The 24,160-nt window shown below is 55.5% G+C and overlaps 1 protein-coding gene across 3 annotated transcripts in view; it reads left to right on the forward strand.

The window, feature by feature from the left end:
• Window positions 1-24,160, forward strand: part of DNMT3A (DNA methyltransferase 3 alpha) — a 96,472-nt gene that overhangs the window by 15,699 nt on the left and 56,613 nt on the right. For 2 of the 3 annotated variants that reach the window (XM_080813217.1, XM_080813216.1), the window contains exons 2-3: window positions 10,711-10,943; window positions 23,347-23,451. In XM_080813217.1, coding sequence (XP_080669343.1) covers window positions 10,881-10,943; window positions 23,347-23,451 — 168 coding nt within the window. In that variant the 5' untranslated portion in view covers window positions 10,711-10,880. Of the gene's footprint in view, window positions 1-10,361; window positions 10,566-10,710; window positions 10,944-23,346; window positions 23,452-24,160 lie in introns of those variants that run through there. The other variant, XM_080813218.1, reaches the window with a different exon arrangement.

Consider the following 24,160-nt stretch of genomic DNA (forward strand, 5'->3'; position numbering starts at 1 on the left):
GAAGGATGAATAAATCGATTAGGGGCACCGTCTACTCCTTTGGCTGCACGGTTCCATTTGCACCTTTCACGCACATTTGGGCCCCCTTACAACTACCAAATAAGCTGTATTTCTACCTAGCGAGACGCAGCCATTTTTCTCACTGAGGTTCTCACCCTTTTCCGCGGATGAAGAGTCCCAGCAATCATTGTATCAACCGCTGTCTACGTGAATAACTTCTCGAATTCGATCACAGTCCCACTGACTATTCTCCTCTCACCTAAGGACTAAATTATAGGGGCGCCTGGCTGGCTCAGTTGGTGGAGCGTGCAACATTTTTTTTTTTTTTTTTAAGATTTATTTATTTATTTGAGAGAGAGAGAGAATGAGCACAGGCAGGAGGGGCAGAAGGAGAGGGAGAAAGAGAGAAAAATCCCACAGAGCCCAGAGCCCAGAGCCCAAGGCGGGGCCTGACCCCCAACCCTGAGATCACAACCTGATCCCAAACCAAGAGCGGGACACTTCACCGCGTGTGCGACCGAGGCCCCTCTGCCCACGTGACTCTTGATCTCAGGATCGTGAGTTTGAGCCCTTAAAAAAAAAAGACTAAATTATAAAGTTAATTTCCAACAACTGGTGTATGAAATAATGGGAAGAAGGAGGAAAAACAAGAAAACAGTTACCATGTGCAAATAAACATGTATATGTATCAAGTAAGTAGAAAATACGCGGAACTACTACAGTTCTCATTTCTGTATTGGTTCGCAAGGCCACATCTGCGGTCCGGCTCCTTTCTCCCACTGCCTACCCTACATTTCCTCTCCTCAGCAGGCCAGGCTTCTCTTACCTGGTGGAGTGACCTAAACTTAGATTCTCAGAGGATCTGAATCCCCGGTTGGCCTGTCGTCTTTGTTGTTGTCACTGTTCCTGAAGTTTTCCCTTAACCTTAACTTTGGGGCATGGAAGTTCTAAGAGATAATTGAGAGAATCCTCGGATTTCAGACTTGGTCTTCCTTGCTTCTGTTGTGAACCACCAACCCACTTTCTCTTTGGTAACCAGGATCGATCACCCAAACCAGTGGGGTAACTCCTTTTTTTTCATCTGTTGGTTCAGTGGAATAGGGATCCAAAAAAGCCAGGCTGTTGACTTAGCGTCCAGTGGAGCCATGGTGGTGGGGGCCATGATGGTCAGCATTCCTAGAGGGTTTCAGAGACATGGGGTGGGGGAGCTAGATGTGGGGGTCAACGGGGGAGTAAGTGAAAAGTCTTGGGAGCTGCCCGGTGTGGACCATGGGCCACCTCCTGGGGAGGGGAGGACAGAATCTGAGCCATGCTCATGGCTGCCCCAGACAGCAGCCCTGCCAGGATTCGCGTGGCTGATTCTCACACGGACCCTCAGCCTGGCCCCCCGGGGTCCCCGGCTCCAGGGGCGCGGAACACCCCTCTGGCTGTCCCAGCATTTGTGGCTCCCGACAGGGCCTCTCCTGACTCGTCATGCTCAGAACTGCATGCTCCCTTCTGGAAGTCTGTACTGGCTCTTTTTAATGCCCAAGGACAACTTCAGATCCTTACCAGCATCTATTTTGGGTATAAATCTTTTTTTTTTTTTTTTCCTCCTTGCTTTTGGGGCTGTGTCATGGTAACCATTAGATGAGTGGAAGAGTCTGATTCAACTCCTCTCTGCTCGTGTGGCCACTACGGTGGCAGCAGCTTGGGGTGATCATGAGTGCTCACACTGGGGGTGCCCTGGCCTCGAGGGTGGTGTGAGAACCACAAGTCATTGTGTTGTGACTCCAGAGCCAGACAGATGGGCTTTGAAGTGGCAACAGGATGGCAGGACTGTTGGCCTGTTGCCAGTGGCTTTTGGTATTCTATGTGCAGCTGGTGGTTTGGACGGGAGAGATGTTTCTGGAAGCCAGAGTAATGGTATGATGATGTGCATCTCACTCGTGTTGAGAGAGAATGAGCAGTCCAAAGGAGAGATACTCATCCCCCCTCCAACCCCCACACACACTTCCAGCCCAGTCTTGTGACCAAGAGAGGCTGTCATAGTGGGGATCAGACTTGGCAGATAGACATCTCTGTCTAGGAAGCCCTGATCGCTCCCCTGAGCCTTCTACTGGCCCTCAGCTCACCAGCCCCGGAGCTTATCACCACCCTGGATGGCATGGGGCACAAGATTACTCTCCTGCCTTCTGTCATCTACAGGAGTCATTTGCTCCTCCTCCCAAGCTCAAGTGGGAAATTCAGCTATGAGGCTGTCATCTGTGGGCTGGTGTCCCTGCAGGGGCATAGATGGCTGATCTGGGGTGTATGCTTAGCGCTCATCCATGACTGAGTGCTGCCATATTTGTGAGGCCTCTGGAGTTCGATGGACCTGGTTTCATAGTCCTACTCTGGAACTTTCTACCTGTGCTGCCTTGGAGAGGCAATAAACCTCTCTCAGCCTCAGGTTCTCCTTCTATTAAAGGTGGGACTAACAAGGGAATCTGCTTCATAAACTTCATAGGATTGTTGTGAGGCTGAAATGGGACAGGGCATGTCTCTAAGCAAGGGCCTGGCACGTGGCTGGTACTCAGCAAATAGTTGAATGAATGACGGACTCGTTGGGCAGGGCACCAGATACTATGATTAGAAGATTGCACTGCTTACTGCCACCCCTACCCCTGTCCCCACTGCACACAGGCAGGAAAGGGAGGCTAACCAGAAACTTTGCTTTCGGACCAGTCTATGCCCAAAGCAACAGTCACATGTTAATTGTAAGAGGACATGATGGAATGGAACACTCTGGACTTCAGGGTAGAAGTCCAGCCTGGCTCCCTTTAATCGTGACATTGGGCAGCTTTGTTAACCTCTCTATACTTCCCTTTTCTCATCTGGGAAACCAGGGAAAAGTAGTCCCCGCTTCAAAAGGTCGGAGTGAGGCGTAAGGATCAACGAGATGTTGACATCGTAAAGCTCTGTTCTCAGGGGTTGGCACATCGTGGGAGCTACCCAAGTACAAGCTCCTGTTTGGGCGATGCAGGCTCACAGGCACTCGGGGGATTTCAAGAAAGGAGAGAAAACTGTGGGCTGGATTAGTCAGGGACTAACAGTTGTTCGAATGTATTGCGTATTTTCTTCGTGCCAGGCACTCTTGTAAGCACGTGCAATGCATTTCATTTAGATTCTCACAACAGCCCCGGGAAGTGGCTCCTGTCACTTCCCCCCTTTTACAGCTGAGTAAACTGAGGCTGCGGGCCACCGCCTTGCCCCAGGCCACACAGCTGATGGAGGAAACAGGTCAGGATTTGAACCCACGCAGAAGAAGCCCTTCGGGAGGCTGAGATTAGCATATGAGTCAGGACTGTCACCCGCGGGGCGCAGACTCACTCACACCCCAGGGACGGAAAGGCTCCCACAACGGGGAGGTTCAGAGATGCCCTGCCTTCGGGTACAGCGAGATGCGGGGACCCAGGCCGTGACCACAGTTTGCCATCCCTCTGTCTTCAGTCCTTTGTTCTCGGGCAAGCCCTCCCCGCCCGCGGGCAGCCGCTCCTGACTCACATCCTACCCCTTAGCCTTTCCATCGCACCACCGGGTCCCGGGAGGCGTCTGATTGGCCCTGCCCGGTCACGTGCGCACACTCTGCGGGAGGGGGTGGGGTGGGGTAGGGTGAGGGGATGAGGTGGGGAGTCAGAGCAAAGACACCCCACTGTGGCTGGTGGAGAGGGGGAAGGCCACCAGACAAGTGGAAACAAGCAAAGTCCACGAGGGGGAAAGCGGACTTCAGATGCGGGGAGGGAAGGGGGTCCGCTACAGAGATGGTGAGGCGGTTCTCAGCGGGGCAGATGGCGGGCTTGCCATGGCGTCGAAGGGGCTCTTAGGGAGAGGACATTAGGAACGTTCCTGATGGAGCAAGGATTTAGGCTTGGGGCAACGCTGGCTTTGCTTCTGGAAGAGACTGCTTCTGTGCAGGCCCTAGTTGAGGTGGTGATACAGTGGGGTGATAGTGTCAGGGCTGGTTGGGGCACGCTTGGAGGGGAGCTTTGGAATGATCTGCCCCTGGGGAGGGGAGGCGGGAATGGTGCGCGGGTGGGGTAGGGGACAATGTGGTGGGGGCAGGGGTGGGGGCGGGCAGTGACGTGGCCGGTGACGTGGCCGGCCTCGCTGAACGGTGGGTCCCTGGCTGAGGTGGGCTGTTGGGTGAGCCAGCGTCGTGGTTAGGGACGTAGGCAGCGTGACAGGCACAGATGCCTTTTGGGAGGCAGCACCCCGTGCCTGGGCCGCGCCTGATGGAAGCGATGTTACTGGAAGATAGTCACCGTTTGGTGAGGGGAGGGGTGGGGTGGGAGGGCAGGGAGGGAGGTACCACTTCTGTAGCCGGTGATGGAACTCTGTGTGGGTGTGAGGAGCTCTCTGGTCATGGTTATGCTGTGGGACGTGATGGTTTCATAGAGCGACAGAGGTGGAAGTGCTGAGCTGCGCTCAGAGAGGAGGATGGAAGCCGAACCCAACCGAAGGTTGCAGTGGGGGAGGGGTAAGACGGCCTTCCCATCCCCCCTTCTGTCTTCCTAAAATTTCTCTTTTATTTCCTCACAGTAGTACACGCATATCATTTAAGAAGGCGGTCCCAGGGTCTCTTCACCAGAGAGATGCTCCCATCCTCTTCCTCTTCTCAGGGGCCACCGCTTTGAGCTGTTTCTTCTAGCAACTTTACAGCTCAGGTTTCTGAGGAATGTGCATATTTTTGACCCTTCCATTTTAGACATTTCCCAATGATTTCTTATTTAGCAAATAAGATCCTAGCTCTCCTGCCTAGCCACCCTTTCCAATCCTAAATAGTTCTTGTGGCGGGCCTACTCTTAACGGTACCTACCAGTGTTCTTTCAAAACTGTTCTATGCACATATGATTGTACGTGGGTATACGTGTGTCGGAGGCCGTATAGTGCCCTGCCCACTCCAAGACTGTCACATCCTCATCCCCCGAACCGGTAAATATGTTACCCTTATGTGGCTAGAGGGACTTTGCAGTTAAAGATCTTGAGGTGGGGAGATCATCCTGCATTCTCTGGGTGGGCCTGGTGTCATCAGGAGGGGCCTTAGAAATGAACGATAGAAGCAGGAGAGGCCGAGGAGGTAGGACGGGAGCAGAGACAGATTCAGGCGATGAGGGAAGGCCTGGCCGTCGCCGGCTCTGAGGATGGAAGGGACCAGGAGCCCCGACATGTGAGCAGCCTTCAGGAGCTGAAAGAGTCAAGGAGTGGATTCTCCCTAGAGCCTCCAGGAGGAGTGCAGCCCTACCAGCACCTTGATGTGTGGCCCGGTGACATGAACCGTTTTGACCTTCTGACTCCCAGACCTGTGACAGAGCAAATTTATGTTGTTTTAAGCCCTTAATTTTGTCGTAATTTGTCACGGCAGCGGCAGGTAGTTTCCATGTATATATACGTATACGTACACACACGGACCCACACACATTACATATGTATGTCTACGGACACACACGTATTTGTTAAATCAACGAATGCAGCTGTGTTCCCAGCCAGGCCTTAGAGTATCCTGCAAGAGTTTCCTTTCTCTTTTTTCCCCCGGAAGTTGATAACGACCTTGTTTCTCCATCTGCCTTATTTTCTCTGCACCTTCTGCCGATTGCCGCCTCACCTTCTCAGCGCTGTCGGCGGGCTCTCTGCAAGGGCAGTCACATCACGTAGGACATGTTTTGGCTCCAGTTCTCCAGTTTCCGCTGTCTGGGCGGGCGACATGTCCTAGCGGCCATTCTGGGACTTCCTTTTGCGGTCCTCCTTGGCATTCCCTTTGCCTTCTTTCTGGTTGGAGTTCCTGTTTTCTGGATCTCGTGTCTTCCTCTTGTTTGGTTTACTCCCCCTCCTGGAGCACATGGTCCAGGACAGGTACCTGTCAATATCCGAATCCGTTCCGTTCCCGAGTTTGGATGGCGGAGTACGAACAGTGAGGAGCACCTGTGGTTTTGTCGGATTAAAAAGACCCTTTGGTGGTCGCGGGCATGGCGGCCACAGCACTTCTTAAGTCACAGTGCTTAGATCTGAACAGTGGCCCTCGATGGCTTCATCTGACCTCTTTTCACCTTAATCCTGGAGAATCCCTTCCTTTGTCTCGGGTGTCTTAGAGGACATCTGCTCGGGGTTCCAGAGAAAGGAGTGTCTGAAAATAACTTCATGCTACTATCGCACCTAAATGATTAGGCTGTGTAAAGAATTCTAATGGGAGAATTATTTTAAGAATTCCGAAGGTATTGGTCCTTTGTCTTCTTCTTCTTCTTTTTTTGTTAAAGATTTTTATTTATTTATTTGACAGACAGAGATCACAGGTAGGCAGAGAGGCAGGCAGAGAGAGAGAGAGGAGGAAGCAGGCTCCCTGCTCAGCAGGGAGCCCAATGCGGGGCTCGATCCCAGGACCCCGATATCATGACCGGAGCCCAAGGCAGAGGCTTTGGCCCACTGAGCCACCCAGGCAACCGAGTCCTTTGTCTTCTTGCTTTACACATTAACGCTGAGCAGTCTGAAGCCATTCTGATTCTTGAACCTCAGTATGTCACTTTTTCTCCCTCTGTGCAGGTCCGTAGGATCTGCTCTTCGCACCAGTGTTCTGAAATTTCACAGTGATGTGCCTTGTTGTGGGTGTGCTTTCCTCCCTTGTGCGGACATGCAGTGGGCCTTTTCAACTTGCCCGTTGTGTCTTTCACTTCTGGAAAATTCTCTTGCACTCTTTATCAGTAACGTTCTCCCGTTTTGTTTGTTGTTGTTTTGCGACTCCTGCTTTTTACATATGGAAACTTCTGGACCAGTTCTCTCTCTTTTCCATTCTCTCCAACTTTCATTCTTTTTCTGGTGCCCTTTGTGTTGAGTTTTGCGTCTTTACTAGCATGGTTGGTATTTCTAAGCTCTTTTTTGTTCTCGTTTTAAACAGCACCCTGTCCTTGCTGCGTGAATGTAGTATCTTCTCTGTGCACGAAGTGCATCTTTTCCAAGTTGTGTTTTGTTTTGGTTTATTTGTTCTCGTCTCTATTTTCCAAGTCAGAGGCCTCCCTCAGATGTCTGCTGGTCCCTGGTTGTTCTGTACAGGATTAAGAAGAGAGGACTGGGAGCTCTGGTGCATGATGGTGGGGCTTGTTTCCTGGCAGACCACACTGGTTGGCCCACACAAGCCATTTGGACACCATTTGGGCTCTGGGCGCAGCACCTGTATCTGTAGGCTTTCCCTCTTGGACTGGCAAGATTCTCCAGACGGGAAAAAGGTAAGGGTCTGGCTGCCAGGGTTCGAGGAGCCCAGTGGGGGAAGAGCTTGGGGGCACTCAACACCAGCATTTAAAATAACCTTCATCTCCTTGATTTTGATATATTACTGTGGCTCTCCACTGTGCCCGTCAGCTCTGTGGAAAGACCCTGGGTTCTGTGCTCCCCGGAGGGTCAATTGTCAGACTTCTGGGGGAGGGGGTCTAGGGCTTTTCCTTCTTTCATTCAGTCTGCTTTATTTTCACACATGGGTCCTCTCCACCCCTGGCCTGGGAGATAGCCCGGTGCTATTGCCTCCATCTTTTAAGGATTCTTGTTACAAATGAGGTTTGTTTTGATTTGATTTTGATTTGAAAGCAGTTCTGTCTGAAATCTGGCCATCACAAGTCTGCTTTCCAGACCCCAGAATTTCGTTGGTGGTGTCTCCTCTTTGTTCAGCCCACTTGTGTGACTGTACATCTCTTAAAAAGCTTTCTACCAAGTTGGATTTAGAAGGTAGTGAAGCTGGGTGTGCATATTCAAAATCCCAGTCCTTTTTCCACAACAGTTTTGTGACTGTAGTAGTAATAATGGTGACCGTGTCAGGTGTGACACCAAGACTTTTTTATGATGGTATTCCTTAAACGTTGGTGAAAGTTATTGTCAGAAACGTTATTTATGGCCCCCGTGGCCATTAGAAGTATAAAGGAGGAAATATAAGCTACCTGTCGTGGTGGTAGGGTTCTTGGCATGGGTTTTTCTTTGGTGGTGGTTCTTGTGGTACAGCCCTTGGTGTGGGTGAGAAGCGTGCCTCGGTGCCAGGAACAGCAGAGCCGCGCTTGGCGAAGGACCATCACAGTGGACACAGGCTGCTGTGCTGGGCCCATGGGCTTCGGGGCAGGTCTCTCCCAGCAGTAGGGCTGCTTGAGAGAAGGAAGCTTCTAAGGCCAGTTGGGAAGCTCTGTGTCAAGTCCTGGACCATGGCCACCATGGTGGGCCCCCTGGCATTGTACAGCACATGGCCCGCCTGGCCATATGCTGGATGGTTTTCAGTGATGCGGGGTGACTCTTAGAAACACTTTCTGAGGCACCTACAGACTGACCCGGGTCAGCTTGCTATGAGGTGAGCACCCACCGCTCAACTATCAGGGGGATATGTGGAGGAAGGGGAGGGGGAAAGAGCATTTCCCTTCCTTTCCGGGGTGTCTGCCCTCAGGGTCAATGCCTTGTGATGTTCTGCTTTTCCCTCCTACTTCCTTCCTCTTCTCACTGGCAATCAGAGGTTCTCTGAAAGTGGTTTTTTTTTTTTTTTTCTTCCCCTCACAGAAGCTCCCTGGATATTTCTAGGCCACAGGTCAGTGCTGAGACAAACATCTGGCAGAAGATTATCTGCCTCTACTTTGTGCCTTCTTGGTCTTCATGGACTCCATGTTGGGGCTCTGGGACTCCTGAGGGTGTCCCAGCCTTGTCTGCTGCTCCCCTTTGCCCTTGGCGCCTCCAAAAGCTTGGCAGGGCAGGGCTAGAGGACGCCTTGCAGATCATGTCATCCAACTCACCCATTTCATGGATGAGGAAGCTGAGGGCGGGAAGCCCGAGGAAGGACTAGAACTAGAACACATCTGCTGACACCAGGTTCAATGTTCTCTCCAACCAGACTCTGCCTCTCTTAGCTTCCACATCCTTTTGAAGGTTTTGATGTGGGGGGTGAGGGGGTCACTGGACTTGTCTGTGCTAACAGACAGTGTGTGGGTTTGAAGGGGAGTCGCTGGCCGATAATGGAGGGAAGCCTCATGGAGTTCTGGGTTGGGCCAGTTCTCCCATGGACTGTTGAGAGCTGTTTCTGGGTGCTGGTGTAAGTTGGGGGACGAAGCTTCCCAGAGATCGGCCTCAGAGCTTTAGTGAGAGAGATCTGGATTCAAGCCTGTGCTTGACCTCTGGAGTAGAGACGGATCCTCATCTTTTTGAGCCTGAGGTTCCACTGTAAACGAGGGAGAGTAAGAGTACTAGCAGCTGCCCAAAGGAGGGCAGGCAGGCTTAGCACCGCCTCTGACACAGAAAGCAACACTCTCTTTGGAGAGACACGCACGCGTGTATCGGGGCAGCAGGCGTGCACAGAGCCCAGTGCGGTGCTGGGCTGAGAAGCGCGCGTTGCACCTGGAGTTTCCTGAGGCCTCACCTGTGGGGCTTGGGTGAGCTTGGGGCACCTTCAGCCCGGTGAGGTTTTAACTTAAAGCTCCTCCTGTCCAGGCCCTAAGGAGGCTCCTCCCAGCTCCAGCCAACCCCCTCCACACAGGAGGCAGAGCCCACCTCCCCGGGAAGTGCCTCCCTGGGGAAGGGGCTGCGCCCCTGGGAGACCCAAGCCTGTGCTTTCTCCAGTGCCTGGTTTTCCAGGGAGCCTTGGCTGGAGGGGGATGGGAGAAGCAGCCCAAGAGGGAGGGGAAGCCGGGGAAGCAGAACGGGAACTGGAAGGGGAAGGGTGTGGGTGGGCCCAGATCCAGCTGCCTCCCACTTTCCTCCTCCTGCCAATCCCCTCCCTGCAGGCGGGTGCACTGGAGGCAGGGGCTTGGCCCGAGTTTCCTCCTGGGGGGTGGGGAGCCGGAGAACTCAGTGTCTGTGAGCAGGGGGGGTTGAATCCGCGACACCCCCACCCCTAGCTGAGGCCTGCGGCAGGGGCTTTGTTATTTTACTGGCTTGAGGCCCACACCTGAAGCAGGGAAGATGAAAAGCCCCTAAAATTAAGCTGTGTGGGTGTGGAGGGCCCCCTCGAGCCCCCCAGTTTCCTGAGGCAAATGGGGCCGATTCGTGGGGTGGGGGGGAGAGTAGCGTGGCCTCGGCTGTGGCCTCTCCCCACCAAGACGGCCTTTCAGCAGCACTGCAGACCTAGGCCTTCGGCCCGGCCGCAGCCGGAGTTCAACCTCAGCTTTCTCTGGGCCCAGGCGCTGGTCCTGAAGTGAGGTGACATTCATTTCACTACATCCTGTGACTGCTGCTCACTTCCTCCACGTGGTGGGAGCCGTGTGGGGGTGGGGGCGTGAGGGGAGGACAGATTAGAAGGAAAATGTAGCAGGGCTGGGGACCTCTGGGATTTCCCAGGGGGTGGCTGGGTGGGAGGGAGGGTGCGGGAAGCTTTCAAAGGAGAGAACAGACGTGAATGAAGAGAAGGGAGGAGGCAGGAGGCCGCTGGAAGGCCCAGAAGTGGCGCCCACTGTACCACAGCAACGCGGAGGCCCGGGGAGACTGCTGGTGCCTTGGAGGCAGGAGGAGGCCCTGAGGGAAGCCAGGCAGGACCCTGCCAGCTGAGTCGGCCTCAGTTTCCCCCGCTCTCTGGCGGGCTAGGCTGGCCCGAGCTGCCGGTGAGCCTGGGAAGAGGAGTGAGTTCGGAGGAACAGGCCTCACGGGGCGGCGTGGGGCTGACTGGGGGTGGGTGGGTGTCAGGTGGGGCCCGGGTTGGGGTTGGGGGTGCCCTGCCCTGCTGACCCCTCTTGTCTCCCCCCACAGGTGGAGCTACTGGAAGCCCACACCCCACAGCCGGAGGCAGAGTTTCACCGGGATCTATGTCTAAGTTCTAACTCTTGCTGACAAAGACCACGATAATTCCTTCCCCAAAGCCCAGCAGCCCCCCAGCCCCTCGCAGCCCCAGCCTGCCTCCCACCGCCCAGCTGCCCGCCATGCCCTCCAGCGGCCCTGGGGACACCAGCAGCTCCGCTCCGGAGCGGGAGGAGGACCGCAAGGTGAGCGACCCTCTGGCCACAGCCCGTGGGAGGGGAGGGGGGAGGGGGCAGGGGCCCTCCCCAGGTAATAACAGCCCTGATGACAGCCCTGGCGACAGCCCTGGCATGCTGAGTGCTGGACCATGCAGCTCAGTCTCCACACTGGGCCGTGGTGTGGAGGGCTGTGTCCCTGTTTGGGCCATGGGTTGTAGACGTTCGGTCCTGGGGGTACAGCAGGAATGTGAAGCAGTCGCTCTGGGATCCAGGCTTTCTAACTCCCCCGGTGTCTGAGCAGAGGTTCAAGCCCCGCGTCTGTATGCAGTGTGGCGGGACAGCCTGGCAAAGTGTCCCCAAACCCAGCTTCCTTTCTGGATTCACATCTACCAGCTCTGTATCCTTAGCGGTCCTTGACCTGTCTTAGCTGCCTCTGCTTCTGCGAGGCCAAAGGCAAGTTTGGGGAGGCTCCGTAGCTAGGAGGCCACGTGAGGGCTCCCCCTCTCAGAGCGCCAGGCACACGGTGACACCAGTCATCCTGGAGATAATGATTTCCTGCCCCTCACCCCCACTCTGGGCTCTGAGTGTCACTTCTGACCATGGAGCCAATGACGTCCTTGTTCTCGGAGCCCCCTGCGGGGTGAGCTCATCACCCTCTGTTGAATTCCAGGACGGGCCTGAATCAAAGGAGATCCCAGCAGCCCCGTAGGGATCCCTGCTTGGCCGTGACAGGCTGCCTTGGGACCTCACCAAGCTGCGTCCATCTATAGGCAAAGCCGCCCTGAACCCCAACAGTTAGACTCTGTTTTCACTCTCTGTCAGCGAGATGGCAAACCCCACTACCTTTCTGGGGAAGCTATGCCAGCCATAGGCCTTTCTGGGGTGTCCTGTCTGCTGTGCCCTGGTCCCCACAGTTCCCTCTGCCTGTTCCCCTTTTCCTGAGCAGGAGGGAGGGATGGCGATGCTAGGTGGGGGTATAGTTTGTCCTTCTGGAACCAGAGTGGACACCTGGCACCAGATATGGGCCCCCTGGACACTGCAAGGAGCATCCCATCTGCTTGCCCACCATCGGGGACAGCTCTGAGACCCGCCCCCTGCTTATGCTCCCTGATGCACCCCCATGCGTGCTCAGCTCCTTCCTGGGCTCCCTCAGCCTTACAGCTTGTTTCTGTTTCCTGAGTGGTTTCCAGCCAGTTGGCTCTCAGGAACAACCCTTGAAATAAGTGGGGCAAGGACAGATGGCCCTCGTTTACAGATGAGGAAGCTGAGCCCAGCTACCCAGTGGTGGGTCCAGATGAGAGCCTGCTGGATCAGAACCTTTCCCACTGGATCAGTCCTTGTGTGGAGACACACAGGTGTGTGCACGAAGCCCCGGCACCTGCCTCCGCAGCCTGGAATCATGCGGGATACCCTAGTCCGGGGGGTGTATACCCAGCAGGTGGGGGAGAAAGTGCTTGCCGTGGTCCGCTGAGCCAGGCTCCTAGGGGCTGTGGGTCCCCTTCTTTCTGACCCCACAGAAAAAGAACAGGCAGTCCAGTTTATTCTCTGGGCCTTCCGAGCTACTCCTGTCTCAGGCAGCAGTCGACCCACACAGAGTGTCGGGGCCACCTGCGGCCAGCCACCTGTGGCTCTGCATAATTCCCTTCCCCTGGTCGGGTCTGTTTTGCTCCTCTGTTGGATTAGGTGACCCTGAGCTCCCTACCCAGTCTGATGCCTGGACTCGTGCTGACAGAGCTCTGTGTCCATACACTTGCAGTTGGTGATCAGCTGCCCCCGTCACCCCCCGCAGGTGGGCAAGGTGGGGACAGTCAGGCCAAGCTTCTCTCGTTACCGGTGCTGCCCTAGATAGCAGAGCCCCTGGCTCCCTCGCACGGAGAGCGGCAGAGCAGGCTCTCTGTTCCGACAGTTCAAGATCGAGAAAGAGCACTGGACAGAGTCAGAAGCCCCAGGTCCCAGGCCTGAGTCTGCCACTTCCTGGAGATGTGACTTCAGGCCATCTGGGCTCGCGTTTGCTCAGCTGTAAAGTGGGGATAGTAACTCTAGCTGTGCCTGTTTTACAGGGTGGTTGGGGAAGTCAGATGAGGTCATGGGCATGGAAATGCCCTGCAAACAGCAAAGTCTGGTCCAATTATGAGGGATTACGATTGCTATTATTATCTACCCATAGTAACTGTTCTGGCTCATGCGGCAACAAACACATACCCAGCCTCAGATCCTGGTGCGGATAGAGCGGGGCTCCTCCCCAGCTGCCCACGCCCACTGGGCGCACACTGGCTCACCTGGCCCACCTCCCCAGCCCCTCTGGGCTGGCTTCCGCTGCTCAGGGGAGCTGCCCAGGGAGCCGCCCAGGGAGCCGCCCAGGGAGCCGCGGTGGAGGGCGGGTAGAGACACTGCCAGTCTCCCGAGGCAGCTGGAGAAAGCCAGGCCTGGGGCTGCGGTGCCATGTCACCGCGGAGGGGGAAAATGGGCTTGGGCTGCTGCCCAAGGAGCCTGGCCGAGTCACCAGGAGCACCTGGCACTAAGGAACTGTTTGGTGAGCCAGAGGGAAGGGGTGTGGCCACCCGCTGGCCCTGGGCCCCACGTGCCCTTCCAGCCTCCTTCCCGGCCACGCCTTCACGCACCTTCCACTGTGGTACTTCCTGGAACCGCCAGCCCTTTGTTTATACTCCTTCCTCTGCCTGGTGGGCCCTCTCCCTGATTCTCACCGCTCCTCTCTGGTCAAAGCCCTTGCTTCTTTCGGTCTGCCTTGAATTACGGTTTGGAGGGGACCCCTGGTTCTTTTGAGAACACCGGTGGCACCTGGAAAGGTTAAGAAATGCCAGTCAGAGCTTCTGGGGCTGGAGCCCAGCAGTCCTTGTTTTAGCCAGGCCTCTCTCTAGGGCATCTGAGAAGTACCGGTGTGGGCAACACCCAGCCCCACTGCTGCCCCTGGAGGGCGGGGCCTGACTAGCGTGGAGGTGGTGCTCAGGAAGTACCTTGTGGCTAGGGTTGGAAGGAAAATGAGAGCGGTAAGACCCCTCCACAGGAGAACAGCCCAGGGCCTTGATCAGGCAGGCTGGGTGCAGAGCCAGCGGTGAGAGCCAGGGGTGAGAGCCAAGGAGCTTATGGCTGGGAGTGCACAGAGATGTCTGCCCAGCATCCATTCGTCCCTCGGCCTCCCCTACCCTGCTGTCCATATGTTGGGTGGGGAGGGAGCTAGTGGGGACGCTGGGACAATGCAGGTTTTGGGGGGCTGAGCGCTGGGGTTCTCACCAGGCTGGGTCAGCTGGGGAAATGTGGCCACAGTGGAGGGAGGGGGAGCTGGCCTTAATGGGAGATGGGTGGGAGGTGACAGCAGGGAGGCCAGGAGCCTGGGTGGGGTATCAGGCCCTGCAGAGAGGGGAGGGGAGGGGGAACAGAGGGAGCAGGAAAGGAGACCAAGAGCATTCCAACCTTGGGGCTAGAAAAGCCTCCTCAGATCCCCACATGTGAATTAGCGCCTGGCCAAGAGTCCAAGCCCCAGGCTGGGCCCCCGATCGTGCGGCTCCCCGCTTTCTTTCCTCCGGCCTCAGAAACACAACAGCCAAGATGCGCCGAGTGCTGATTACCTGCCAGCTGCTACTTTAAGCTCTGCGCTCTCGTGATCTTAGTTCGCTCTTATTTTGCTCTTAGGGTTGCTCCATAAGGTAGGCTGTATTTTTCAGCACTCTATCTTCTGAATGACTAAATGGATGCCTAGACACGTGGGGTCACTTGACTAAGGTAACACAGCCAGTGAATGCTCTTCCGGGGGCGTGGCACTCAGGCAGGCTCCCCCCAGCTTTCCCGCCCGCATAAAGCCGTGATGCCCACAGCCTTGCCCACGGTGCTTCTGCTGCAGGTTCAAGGGTATTGTTCCAGACCGGAAGTCGGGATGGTCAGAGAATGCTTTACTTGGTGTGGCCATGCTCTTGCCCTGGGTTTGAGGTTAGGGGGCGCTTCATCTCCAGTAAAAATTCACATACAAGGCCAGGATGCACACACACACACACACACACACACACACACACACACACTCCGGACACACACTCTTCCGTGAAGACAGTGCCGTGGCCACACAGCTGCTTGCTTCTTCCCTCCCCGCCTGTGTGCCTCTCTCCCTCCCTCCTGCATTGTTTCTCTTTTCTCCTCTTCCTCTCTTTCCTTCCAGGTACCTTCCCCAGTACCAGCACATAGTAGGGCTAGTAGGGCTCTGCAGGTTTGTCGGATGAACTGAATAAACATTCCTGGAGGGCCTAGTAAAGGAGAGGGGGTAGGAAGCTATGTCATGCCTACAGTCTGGAGCAGGGAGGCCTCTTCTGGCCAGCCGGGGAGTAGAAGCGACAGGAGGGGTGCGGATTCGTGCTGGGGGAACATAGCCAGTGTGCTGTGTGCGTGCACGTGTGTGAATGTGTGTGTGGCCAGTGCCGTGGCCGGGCTTCTCCCTTCTCACCCAAGGCCACCCCAGAGGCCTGGCAGGTGCCGACTTCCCTTGGGCACTCACCACTTCCTGCGGGCAGTACACAGGCTTGGGGGCACCCTGGGTGGGCTTCTCCCAGCTCCGCTTTCCGTTGTTCTTGCTGGTCCATAGGTCTGTTGCCTGCTCGGGCATGCTCTGCCCTCATTACACTCAGATGCCCACACACCATCGCTGAGGGCCGGCTCTTTGCTTTGTAATAGTCACTGTAGGGGTTGTTGAAATAGCAGCCCTCTTAGTACATTCAAGCAGTTACAGAAGAGGCCGCGTTACCCTTCTCCCTTCAGGAGCCCAGCTAGGAAGAAGGGCACATCCATTTTTAGCTCAGTGGAGTTGATAAGATGCTTGGGCACGTGCAGCAGGTGTGTGAGGCACACAGGGCCCGCCCCTGCGCTGACGGGGACCTGTGTGTTCGTGCTGGGATGCTCTAAAGTTCTCTGAGTTAGACAGGACAGGCGTACCTCAGGGAGATCGCTGTCTCGGCTCAGATCACCACTGTAAGGCGAGGATCGCGATGAAGCCGGTCAGATGAATTTTTTTCGACATCCCAACGCATATACGTTACATTTGTACTCTACTGGAGTCTATCAGGTGTGCAATGACAAGTCTAAAGAAATTTACACACCTTCATTTAAAAGTAGTGCTAAAAAATGCCAACCCTCTGAGCTTCCAGCAAGTTGTAATCACTGGTCATCGTGACAAATATAATAATAATAATGAGGAAAAATTTGGAATATTGTGAGAATTACCAGAATGTGACACAGAGACTATGAAGTGAGCAAAGGGCTGTTGGAAAAATGGCACCGATAGACCTGCTGGACACGGGGTTGCCAGAGACCTTCGGTTCATCAAATGTGCACGCTCCGTGCGGCGCGGGGAAAGGAGGTAGCCTATGCGTGTCCGGCTCGGGTAACCTGCTGTTGATACAGTTGTGAGCGGGCGTCACTGGGACTCTGGAGACAGGCCTGTGTTTGAATCTGGACTCTGCTGTGTGACTCGCTCATGTGGCCTCTGAGCAGGGAAATGAGAGGTTGACAAGGTGTGTGTTTAACGCGGGGGCCTGGCATGTATTCTGTTAGTCTTGGGACTCACTTTGGATAACTGGCTAGCTTGCTACTACCTACCTAGCAATCCCTTTATCTACCCACCTGCCTGCACATTGGTGCTGTAGATCCACGGGGCGAGAGTGTGGAAAATACAGGTGGGGTGTGAAGGGTGTGGGCTGAAAGCCCACGGAGAACCTGGCATGTGGAAGGAAGGTTATTTCTGGGTCCCCGAGAACAGGCAGGCCTGAGGTCCCTCTTTCCTTCACACATCGAATGGATGCAACACGGAAGCCAGAGACAGGGAGCCCTAACTCTTGTTGGGAGAGGCTGGGGCTGCCTTCAGAGGCTCGGGTGTGGGTCCCTCAGGCCTTCAGGGGTCAGGCTGGAGACGGAGCCCCTCCCTGCCAAGAAGCGTGTCCCCCAGGGCCTGGGCGGGAATAGCCGAGCTCAGCTCTACAGAACGGGAAAGGACAGGCTGCCGTGGGTGTCCCAGGATGAGGCGGACATGGGGGTGATGCCCTTCCTCTCTGGCACCTCGGCCTGGCCCTGCCCTGCTGCGGAGAGCCACAGGGCAATTAGGGATATTACTTATAATCGTCCCACACAGTGTTTGCACAGTATGGAAGGTCATAGAAAGGAGTTTGCTTGGCTTGGCAATTAACTCACTTAATCCTCACGGCTGCCCTGGAGGCATCTCCTCTCATTATCCCCATTTCAGAGGTGAGGAATTGAGGCACAGGGAGGTTAAGAAAGTTCGCAAAGGTAACGTGGCTATGAACGGTTTCGTCTGGATTCTTTCCCTCTGTAAACCAAGAAAAAATCATGCCCTATGTAGTGTTGTAGTGCTTCCAGAAAGGGGGTCCCTGGTGGGATGGGTGGGCTGCACCGGGCCGGGGTAGGCTTGGGTCCATGGAGCAGGACACTCTACTCAGGTACTTCTTTATGTGTTCTTTCTCTCTCTCTCTTTCTCTAAACTGAGTGTTCTATTTGCTTATCTTTGTATCCAGTACACAGTAGGTGCTGGATAAATGTTTCTGAGCATGCTCATTGGCCTGGCCTCACGTCGGCCTCGAGGCCACAGAGGTTGACATGGCTGGGCTGGGCTGCTGTGCACTGGGCCTGTGGCTCATGGAGTCTCCATTCTGGAAGGCAGTGAAGCCCCACCATGGCATGCAGGTTGTGGGAGAGGGCTGCAGCCCCGGCCGGAGGGCCCGGGAAATCCCACAAGCACCACCATTTTTAGCCATTCAGCACTCGTGGAGCACCTGCTGTGTGCAGGTACCCGGGAGCTGTGGGGGCGTGGAAAGCCAAACAGGACATGGCCGGGCCCTCCAGGAGCATGGCCTTTTGGGAGGGATGGAGGCTTTCATCCAGATATATAGTGTGAAGCCGACTAAGCAGTCAATGAATACGTGTTGAATATTGTTGAATAATTGAAACAGAGGGCTGATAGCTTTGGGAGGTGACTGAGATCGTTAACACAGGGGGCTTTGGAGGGTATGCGGAAGTATGAGGGTGTGCTGCCATCCCATGGGCCACCGTGTGGTCACTCCCACTGCAGCCTCATCCCCCCGCCCCGCCCCCACCAGCCCTGGCACACGGCACCTGTGAGCGTGTGTGCAGTGTGGTGTGTGGTGTCCTGCGGCCGTCACTCTGCAGACCTGGGCCTCAGGCAGCCCAGACTGGGACCAGGCCTGGCGGAGAGGCCAATTGGTTTCACTGAATTCCACGATCACAGACAGACCCCTGGAGGCCAGCCAGCCAGCTGGCCAAGGCTGTACGTGCTTCTTGTCCCAAAGGGTCTGGGCAAGTGGCTGGCTAGATCCGGCGAGTTCATCCCCTCCACTCAAACACCAACTTGAGACATCTGCTCAGCGGATGCTGGGTCGGTAGCATCCGGTGTGTGTTCTGAAGGGAGCACGTACATCTGGAGGGCTGGCTCCGGGTGGGACATAGATCTCTTCAGGGGAGGGGTCCTGTGTCCGGGCCCGAGCCTCGAAGACAGGATGCAAATGCCCGTGTGTGCCTCTGCCTTGGATTGCCTGTGTGCTCGTGGCTTCCCAGTGACGCACACAGTGACACACGTCGGGAGCACAGAGGGTAGTAGGCTAGAGTAGTGTGTTACAGCAGAAAGACCCTCGAGCTGGGACTCAAAGATTTAAATGTTGGTTCTAAAGCCTTTTCTCCTGGCTCTCTGATCTCTCCAAGTTAGACAACCCCTCCGAGCTTCAGAGTGTCGGCCGATGCTCTGCTTGCTGTAAAGCAGAAGAATAAAATGAAACAATGTATGTGAAAATGCTTTGTTAATTACCATGTACTGTACAACTGCGAGAGATTATTATCATCCCAGCCCAGCTCATCAGAATGAGAAGTTGTATGTGGCTTAAAATAATCCATCCAGTGAGCGGTGTTAAAATCTAGGTCAAATCATAGCCTCAGAAGTTTAGAGAGGCTGATGGTAACTACCTAATCTGACAGGCCACCAAATGTGAAGGTGCTTTGAAAGCTGCAAAGAGTTACATAAATGTAAAGCGACATGATTGTGTTTAAGCCTAGAAAGTACATTTTAGTCATCCTGTTTCCTGATTTGAAATCATAAAGATCAGAGCAACACTGAAACCTCAGGCAGTTATATTTGTGCTGGCCTGTGGATTTGCATGTGTACCTCTGTGTGTGTGCGTGTGTGTGTGTGTGTGTGTGTGTGTGTGTGTTGACTCCCTTATTGAGTACCTACTATGTGACATTCACTCATCAAGGGATTTTGAATGCCTGCCTCATGCTAGGTGCCTTGGTCTAGGCACTGGGGGTGCTGAGCTTAAGACACACACGGTCCCTCCCCCCAAGGGGCTCATGGCCTGTCTAGGACGCCAGCTGGCAGTTACAGTGCTGGGGAGTGGGTGCTGTGGGGGAGAGAGGACCTATGGCCTCAGTCAGAGGATCAGAGGAGGGAGCCTAGGGGAAGGAAATCTGGGAAATGAGGTTGGAGGAGTAAGGGTTTGCTGGTCAACCTGAGGGGGAGGTAGCTGGGGCAGAAGGAATGGTCTAGGCCGAGGTGCCGGGGAGGGAAGCAGCCTGCTCTTGCACCTGGCGCAGTCTGTCGGTGACGGGTGGGAGGAAGGCAGTGGGGAGATGAGACCAGGGCCGCCCGCCAGATCCTGGGGGCCTTCCTTCACGCGGGCTAAGGAGCTTGGCTTGATCCTGCAGGCCCCTGGAAGCCCCCTCGGCAAGGGCTTAAGCTCTGCAGAGTGACATAATCAGCTTTGCATTTTGGAAAGATCAGAGAGCCCCGTGTTCCCGAGCATCTCACTGCAGTCGACCAGCCAGATGCTGGGGTTTGTCTGTAGCCGTGAGTGATGGCTGCAAATGCGGGGAACTGGGATATGCCTGGGGATGGGGAGGGCGGGCAGGGGGAGGAGGGAGGGATGCAGTTCTGTGAACAGTTCTGGTCAGGACGTGTGGCGTGGAAGTTAGCAGTTCTTGACAGACTATATCATGTGTCAGCTTTGGATGTATTATTACCTCATTGAATTGTCACAGCCTTGCTGTAAAGATGTTACCATCCCTGCTTTATAGGTGAGGAAAGCAAGACTCAGGGTTAAGAGCCTGAAGCTACTAGTGAGTCAAGAGCAGGGCGGAAAGTCCCCTCACCTACCCCCCACCCCGCCCTCTCCAAATCCCACCCGACTAGAATCTCTGGCCCTCTCCGGCCACCTCCCACCATAGGGATTGTCTAATTCAGTCCCCTTAGTGGACGGATGAGGAAACCAACCCGGGCTCATGTCTGTTCCGCTCAATTTGTTACTGTTTTCCAGCTGCTCCAGGTCACTGTGGATCTGATTGTTCCCTTTCAGGGTATTAGTGATGCCGCCGCTGAGTTCAGTGCTGCTTGCGGATTTGATAAGCATATTTCACATTCCTTTGCTCAGCCCATCAGCAAAGATATTGAGTGAGCCCAGCCCCATGATAGATGTGAGAATGGACCACTTGATAGGCCTCCTTGAGGGCCATGGCCCTGAGCCATCTGCTCACCCCCCTCTGTGTGTTGTCCCCCCAACTCTGTGAACTCCGGCAGGCCCGGAGCAGGAGGCCCCGCCGGCCTTCTCTGTGCTCTCATTACATCACTACCTCGAGAAAGAGTGTCTGTTGGCCCCAAATAAAATGCTTTTCACAGAGCCGTACTTTAGGGCCTAATGGAAAGGGCATGGGCCAGGAGTTGCACAGACCTCGGTTCGAGCCCCCACCCAGGCTCTGGGGGTGATTTCGTTTCTTCGGGCATAAACCAGGGAGCCTGAGGCCTGAATGCCAGATGGGGCATAACGCACCTTGCCCTGGGCTCAACACGCGGCGGCCTGCCCTGGTGATGTCCACACTCGCAACACGTCAGGGCCTGGTTTGGGGGCACGGCATCCACGGCATCCGGCATCCGAGCATTCCTTCCTCCTGGGGTGTGTTGAGTGGCGAGCACCTGCTGCGCATGCGCATAGCCCGCGCAGACTCCCCGCTGTCTCGAAGTGGCGCAGGAGCCCCTTGCCAGTCCCCCCGGCACCCCCCTTCTCCCCGTGTATGGAAGCCAGGGCTCAGGGGTCCCACCATGTCAAGTGTATTAGGTCGTTGCAGTGGGGTAACCGAGGTTCCTTTGTGCTGAGCAGGGGCTCCAAATGGCTTTTGCATCTCGGATCCTTTCGGAATCAAAGAAACTCAGATGAATCCTTATGTCAGAAATGCAGTCCGTTAAAGGAATAGTTTATAGCCCAGAATTTCTGGGCAGTAGGAGTCTTTCCATACCCTGTGGCTGCCCAGACTGACCCTGATCCACATTGGTGCCCCCCTCTTGCCCGTTGCCTTGTGCATGGAAGATCGAGGGGCCCCACGGTGAAGAGTGGTCAGCAGCTTGGCGAAGTCTGGCCTCCTACTTTCCAGGCAAACACAGGGGCTGAGTGGGCCTCCTGCCACCCCTGAGTGTATGAGGGGTGTGTGGGGGGCATGTGGACTACTCACTACGTGCAGGGCCGGGGCTGGGCTCTGGGAACTGAGCAGTGCACAAAACATACAGGGGGCAGAACATTTGTTCATTCCTACTAAAAACTTGAGAAGCTGGCAGAACGGGCACCTTCCCCTTTTATGGATGAGGAGAGTGAGGCCCAGACAAGGTGATAGACTAAGTAGCTGATGGACACACGGGGCCCAACCCATGTTGGTCCGCTCTAAGTCCCGGGCCATTGCGTGACCTCACATGACCTCACATCGACTTGTAAATGCTGAGTGAGCTAGTCAGAATGATCAAGACAGTGCCCACTTAGCCGCGGTGGAGTCAGACCAAAAGCACCATCTCGGCCTGAAATTCACCACCGTTGCGCGTAGATCCAGTTGGAAACTGTCACCAGGATTAGGGTGCCTTCTTTCTGCGATCCAGGTGATCATCTCTTCTGCAAGGGTGTCTGCGAGGATCTCATGGACAGCCCAGACCCAGAGGCCTGGCCTACCGTGGGGTACGTGCCCCGCCCCTCCACTGGCAGGTTGTCCCCCCTGTGGCCTTCCTGCTCTCACAGCTTCTCTGCCATGTTTTCCTGAAAAGAGCCTGTCAGGGGTCTCTGGTCCTGGTGCGGACTCTCTCTCCACCCTGGACCCTCCCCTCCCGCCCACAGACAGGCAAACCACAAGCTATTTTGAAATCACAGAAAATGAAAGTTGAGTAGGATGTTGAGGGACATCTTGATTAAATCCACTGGGAACTTGGGCACCCTGCCTTTCTCTCCCAGTGCTGCTCCGGGGAGGAACCCTCCCCAGGGAGGACTCTGAAGCCATCTTTGGCTCCTGACGTCCTGCAGGGGCTTGAAGAGCAGCCCATGGCCCCTCCGCTGGGTCAGGGTCCCTTTCTCCTTCCCCGGCGTTGTTTCTGTTTGTGATTAGTCATGCTGGAGCCGGCTGAGTCAGAAGCGACCCGTGGGTGGTTTGTGGCCGGGCCGGTGGAGCGGTGAGGCAGGAGGACTTTCTAGGTTTATGCCTCTGTGCTCCATGAGACAACGCAGCAGGGCCCGGCCCTGCCAGGTGCTGGGTGAGGTGGGTCTCCAAACCAGACTTGGGGTCTAGAACTCCATGAATGCAGGGAGGGCGTTCAGATGAACCAAGATGCTGTCCCCGAGATGCTCCTGTGGGGTGACAGGAATACGGGCAAGTGCTTTTGAGCAGGTGTATTCACAGGGGCCTTGAAAGTTCTCTATCGCTGGCCATGATCCTCATTCCAAGTGTTGCTCCTATTTCCAGTTGCTAAATTTAATATTTCTTTTCAGGGAATCTTATTTTCGAGAAAGGTGATCAATTAAATATATGATTCATTTAATGTTTGTACCCATGTAAAATGTGTTTCACGGAAATAAACTCCTATCCAGAAACACACTTTTTTGTCAGAGCATGTGTTGTGATTCCGTGGTTAAGAAAACGTCTCCAGGGACGCCTGGGTGGCTCAGTTGGTTAAGCAGCTGCCTTCGGCTCAGGTCATGATCCCAGCGTCCTGGGATCGAGTCCCGCATCGGGCTCCTTGCTTGGCGGGGAGCCTGCTTCTCCCTCTGCCTCTGCCTACCACTCTGTCTGCCTGTGCTCACTCGCTCGCTCTCTCTAACAAATAAAAAAAAACAAACAAACAAACAAAAAGAAAACGTCTCCACCTGGAGGGAGAGCGGCAGGGCGTCGGGGCAGCGGCTTCTACCCTGAAGTCCCCTGAGGTTTTATTTCCGTGGGACCCGAAGGGTTGGCTCCGGCGTTGCCAGGCCAGAGATGGATGAAGGCTAGCCCTCCCAGGGGGAGCAGCCTGGCGTGGCCCTGGAAGTGTGGTCATTGTGGGGGTCGGGGGACAGGGGAGGGGGCCTCTTGGGTCCAGCCCCGGCTTCACAGGCTGTGTCTGTACCCACAGGAGGGAGAGGAGCAGGAGGAGGCTCGTGGCAAGGAGGAGCGGCAGGAGCCCAGCACGACCGCACGGAAGGTGGGGCGGCCTGGGCGGAAGCGCAAGCACCCCCCGGTGAGTGTCATGGCATCCCCACGGCACACACACACCCACGCACGCACACGTGTGCATGCACGCATGCTCTAAACAGCAGGCATGTGTGTCCTGCGGGCGCCTGGGACCATCGGGGCTGGGTCATGGGGTACAGCCCTCCAGCTGCCAAGCTCACTGACCTTCCCTGTCCTTGGACCCCTATCACCACCCTCACAACTTTCCTGCTCTCTGCCTTGAACCGGAAGCCTCTAGAGAGCAGAGAACTTGCACTGTGAGTTGTGGCAGAGCCGGGACTTCCTTCTGGAATGGGCAGTAAGAGAGCCTGCCTGTGAGCCCAGGCCAGCCTGCGCAGGCCCCTTTCTCCCCATCCACACATCCATCCTGGGCCTCAGTCCCACCTGAGAATCTGGAGGAAGGGAGCCCAGGCCTGGGAGTCTGATCAAAGTGAGGAGAGATGCAGGCTGATGGGTCCCTTCAGAATAAAGCAGGAGAACCAGACACTGCTCAAGTGTGGGCTTTGGGGCCAGCCCCAAGCCCAGGCTTCTGGGGGCCAGAACCTTGGAGTCTGGTGGGAGCCCCGCAGTTGGCCAAGAGGAACAGTGCTCTGGGGGGTACGGCCTGTGGGCTCTAGGTGCCTGCCTGCCGATGCCTTAGCCTCAGAGGCAGAGCCAGAGTCTCTGGCCAGTGCAGAAAACAGCTGGTTCCTTTCTGTCAGTCCCTTCCAGCTGAG

Source organism: Martes martes (genome assembly GCF_963455335.1).
Source record: "Martes martes genome assembly, chromosome: 9".
Classification (NCBI taxonomy): Eukaryota; Metazoa; Chordata; class Mammalia; order Carnivora; family Mustelidae; genus Martes; species Martes martes.